This window comes from Oryzias melastigma, linkage group LG24 (assembly GCF_002922805.2).
Source record: "Oryzias melastigma strain HK-1 linkage group LG24, ASM292280v2, whole genome shotgun sequence".
Lineage (NCBI taxonomy): Eukaryota > Metazoa > Chordata > Actinopteri > Beloniformes > Adrianichthyidae > Oryzias > Oryzias melastigma.
In genome coordinates, this window is record NC_050535.1 from 9,784,062 (window position 1) to 9,788,852 (window position 4,791).

The following is a 4,791-nucleotide window of genomic DNA, read 5'->3' on the forward strand; positions in this document are numbered from 1 at the left end:
ACACACAGTAGGTTGCGGGGCTGACAGGACAAACATTTACTTAATACATGAAAAAACAAAATTGTTAAAACTTCTAAAACGTTACTTTTCTTTAAGATGAATATGAAAAAAACAGACGGAAATATTATTCCAGAATATATCAACCTAAACCTTAAATAACTTTCAATATTTTGCCCTCCATAAAAAATTCTGTCAAAATTCAGATGTAATGAGATGACATCGAGCTGTTAATAAAATAATATAAAATGATCTGGAGGGCGGGATATAATTACCTGGTGATGGACACGTTTTGCATAGTAACTACAAGCTTTTTCAAACTGCCTTTTTTTTGTCTGCTACTGATTCACAACAGTTTGAATAAAGAAATACTCAGAAATGGAAATATTTTAATCTCAATTTTCTTAAAATATGTCCTCCATCATGAGGAAAAGGCCACAATGACATTTTATAAACGCCATTCTCACGGTAGTATCTTTAATAAATGTGTCAAACTTTGATTTTTATTCTGCCTATATAAATTTTATGTTTTACCGTCAAAACAGTTTTAAAAGAATATTGTTTTACTAATATCACAATTTAGAAAACTGTCGGTTTGGGGCATTTTTGTTTTTGGCATCCCTACTGTCCACAGGCTACAACTATAGTGTTTTTTTCTGAAGCACCCAAAGATTTTATTTATAATTTTTATCATAATTTTATAATTGATGATATGCCTCACTGGCTCATTTTTTGTGGCTAAAACATGATAAATTTCCTAATTTTTTGTGGTACGTGTCCTCTTCCTCACCTTGTATGCAGGTACCAGTATTACCTCCAGGTGAAGAAGGATGTCCTAGACGGGCGCCTGCACTGCAACATGGAACAGGGCATCAGACTAGCTGGCCTAGCAGTTCAAGGTAAGACGCTCATAAATCACACGTGATTAATCTAGCAGAGAGAAATGCAGCGGCCGAGGGAAGCGTGCGCACAAGCCGCCGCTTTCTCGGGTCATCTCGACTCCGCTGCCTTATATGGCTGCATACCGCAGGGAGAACCGGTCCACTCGAGTTCCTACGGTATCAGTCCTAACACATGCACACACTCTCCATCCTCCAGCGCTGTCTGCGTCCCGTGGGGAATGTAAACAGACAGCGGGCTTATCAGCAGCTCCAAGGTTAGCCTCCGCAGCATCAGGAAGACGGTTATCTGTCAGGAGGAGAGGATCCTCCTCTTTGCCTCCTTCTGTCCGACAAACAGCACTTAGTGCTTGATACAAGCTCTATCTGGAGAAGGAGCGTGTTATAGAGATGACGTGCACACGGGGGGCTTTGTTGATGTGCTAGAGATATGTTGTGTACTCACTCCTGAGCCAAATCTTGACAAGTTAGTCAGGAAGATTAAACCCAAGAAATGCAGGATTTAATAGTTTAGCTTTAAAAGGACATTGGACCATCTTTTAACGCTGGAACTTTTGGTTATGGATGAACCCAATGGGAGACTAATACATTGTGTTATAAAGATTCATAATATAGTCTTTAAATATAAAACCATGCACAATAAAGTAGCAAGAAATACACTTCCTTGCTCACTTTATTTTTTTTTATTTGTAATTAAAGCCACCATTAGCTATTTTTTTGTCCAACTAATTTCTACACTTTAATCTACCAATGAAGCTCTCACCTTTTAGTCATAGAATGACTTGTTTTTGAAGGTATTTCTCGGCTTAGTCTTTGTTTTTCCAAGTTATTATCCGGATCCGTTCCAGAAAGCAGGTTATGTGACGCACCCAGATAAGTTTAAGGGTAAGTTAGTGGATAACTTTGCATAAACTAATGCAGTGTGCCAGTAATAGGTTTATTAATCACACTTTTCTCTTTGGAACAGGTAAACATACTCAGATTAATCCTGAGTTCAGAGTTTATCACCAGATAAGTTAACCAAGCTTCCCTGGTCACATCTCAAAAGTTCATCTTATTTAAAAGACATTGTACAGTTCTGTATGTCTTGATTTTAGCTGTTAATCGATCACACAAGTGGGATCTTTACATGTATCTGATTATTCTTTTTAGCCGACTTTGGAGACTTCAATCACTTCCCGTCTCAGGACTTCCTCAGGGAGTACGTGCTTTTCCCCGTGGTGAGTACCCAAATCTCTAAAATCTCTGGAAATTCAATCTGCATGTGATTGGCTCGGTGTTGCCCGAAGCTACGCATTCCCCCGGTGCATACCTGCAGAAAGAGCGTGTGGATGTGCGGCCTTTATCTCTCTGAAGTTCCGCTCCTTCCTCCTCTCAGAACTGGCCCAACGGAGACGAAGTGCTGGAAGAATGGACGCAAAAAGTCGCAGAAGAGCACAAAAGTCACTGGTAGGACGTGTACTTTGCACATGAACAGTTTGCATGTGGAGCAGGAGATGATAGAGTGAGATTGGTGGTGCTTTTCTAGTGGAATGCAAACGGCGAAAGCAGAGCTGCTGTACATCAAGGAGGTGGAGAAACTGGATGGTTTTGGGCAGGAAAGCTTTCCTGCAAAGGTAAATTCACTTCATCCTCACAGATTTATTCGATTTAAAGAAAAACCCTCAAGTATTTTCTCTTCTTTTTAAAGGACAACTACACCAACGACATTTTCATTGGAGTGTCTTTTATTGGAGTGTTTGTCAAACACAGAAATGGCAGGTCCATCATGCTCCACAAGTAGGTTTTTGCTTTCTTTTTGGAGTCGATTCATGATGCAGCTGGGTGGGAAGGTTTAATTCCTGTGTGTGTGACAGGTGGAAGGACATCGGTACCATAGCACACAACAAGTCCGCCATCACAGTGGAGATAATGAGCAGAGACGACACCATCGCATTTCACATGGTGGGTGTTGTGTCTGCAGCTCGTTCACACACAAGCGCTTTCTGCAGGCGGTTCTACTGTGTTTATTTCTGTGATGTTTTGTGAATCTATTGGCATTTCTGGCCATCCTGGTAGTCTAAGAAAAAACAAAATTACAGCTCCAGTACGACATGAGGAGACGGAATCTAGCAGATTTACTGTGCATACATTTATCACCTCTAATTATTAAATATTATTTTTATTTTCAGCTCATTTTTCCAACAAATGGAAAATAAGTTTGTAACATAATGCTAACTTTAAACAAATATAAAATATATTTTAGGTTAAGTAACAGCTAGACTTTTATATACTGGATGGGTGGATAATCTGTGATGTCACCCACATAATTCTGCAAAAACTGAATCTGAATAGAGTAAAAAGACCTTTGTTTCAAGAATTTTTTTTCTGTATTTTAAGTAAAATAATGTCATCCAGAAACTTTTTCAATAGCAAAATAATCTTAATTTTGAGTCTTAGTGACTATATAAAAAATAAAAATAAGAATTCTTGGTGAGACAATTTTTTTTGCTTATTTAATAAAAGTCTGTCAATCTGATACAAATTTTTTGACTTATTTCTAAGGGACAAGTGACAAATGAAACACAATATTCCTAATGTACTCCACCCACTTCAACAATGTTTTAAGAATTGAGACATTGGGCAGGACAGAATATATTTTGAACCTCTGTTGTGTCCACCTTCGTGCCAATCAAAAAAAGAAAAAAAAACTCTAAATAGGCGCAAATTGCAGCTATATTAAAATCAAAACATAGATTTCTCATGAATAGAAAAAAAAACGTCAACATCAGACATAAAGTTGCAATGCAGTTTGCATCCATCCACAGTACTTTAGCAGAAATAAATATATATACAAATGTACATTGTAGAGTAAATAGTAATGGCAAGTATTAACAAGTATTTACAGTGTGAAAGATTGGAATGGATAAAGTGCATTTGGACTTTAAAAAGTCTTGAATTTTTATACCTGAGCCTTAAAATTTGTGCTGTTTGAAACTTCTGCATTTCAAATTTCTAAAATTTTACAACCACAATTACTTAAATAATGCTTAAAAAAGCGCCGGACAAGGTAGTAATGGACTGAATGCTGACCGCTGATTTAAGATACAACGCTACAGTTTAAAAAAAAAAAATATCTGAATCAATGAATAAAACTGGAAATCGGCTGGCAAATTGGTCTTATTTTTTAATGTACATAGCCAATAAAGGTCTTTAATTTGACTTGAAGAAACGTGTAGGAACTCGATATCTAAATTGATTAAAAATTGCACTTTCTAACATGCAAGTCAATAAGAAACTGCTTTCTTCTGGGTTAACACCCACCTCTTCCATAGGAAAAGAAAAAGGTAAAGTTGGGTTAAACCAAGGGGAAGCAGACACAGGAGAAGATCTTAAGGAGGTGTTAAATACTCATAATTTGACACAAAGGATAAAGAAATACTAAGATTCACATCAATGTAAATAAATACAAACAATTTTGTAATTGAAACCAATAATAATAATCTAGTTGCGCAAAAAATAACCCACCCTCTACCCCTCTCTGACACAAATACAGGTCTCCGTTCATACTTTTTTCCAAGTAATAGTCATTTGATAGAATTATTAATATTTTTTTAATAGATTCTTAAAATACGGTAATTTTAACTTTAAATCCTTTCATGCCTGACTTTTTAAAAATTATTTAGCAAACTATTCCTCTAAATTAAGTGGAATCTTGGATTAAATGGTACATTCCAAATTAGCGACACACAGCATGAAGGGATTAAAACCAATAGAACAAGGAACAAATGATTAGCATTTGGGATTCAGTGTTTTACTCAAATATAAGTTTTGTCTACTATTGATTAATATAAATTTCTAAATTTTTAAGTGGTTATAACTTTTGTTTCTGCAGGAGGACATGGAAATGGCTAAA

The 4,791-nt window shown here is 36.4% G+C and overlaps 1 protein-coding gene across 1 annotated transcript in view; it reads left to right on the top strand.

Annotated features, from left to right (window-relative positions):
* LOC112158202 (protein tyrosine phosphatase non-receptor type 14) overlaps positions 1-4,791 on the top strand; it is a gene marked incomplete in the record, with an annotated part of 32,493 nt that overhangs the window by 19,681 nt on the left and 8,021 nt on the right. Inside the window, 6 exon segments of the mRNA XM_024291446.2 lie at positions 799-896; positions 2,049-2,116; positions 2,275-2,345; positions 2,425-2,512; positions 2,587-2,675; positions 2,753-2,840. Of these exon segments, the coding sequence (XP_024147214.1) occupies positions 799-896; positions 2,049-2,116; positions 2,275-2,345; positions 2,425-2,512; positions 2,587-2,675; positions 2,753-2,840 (502 nt within the window).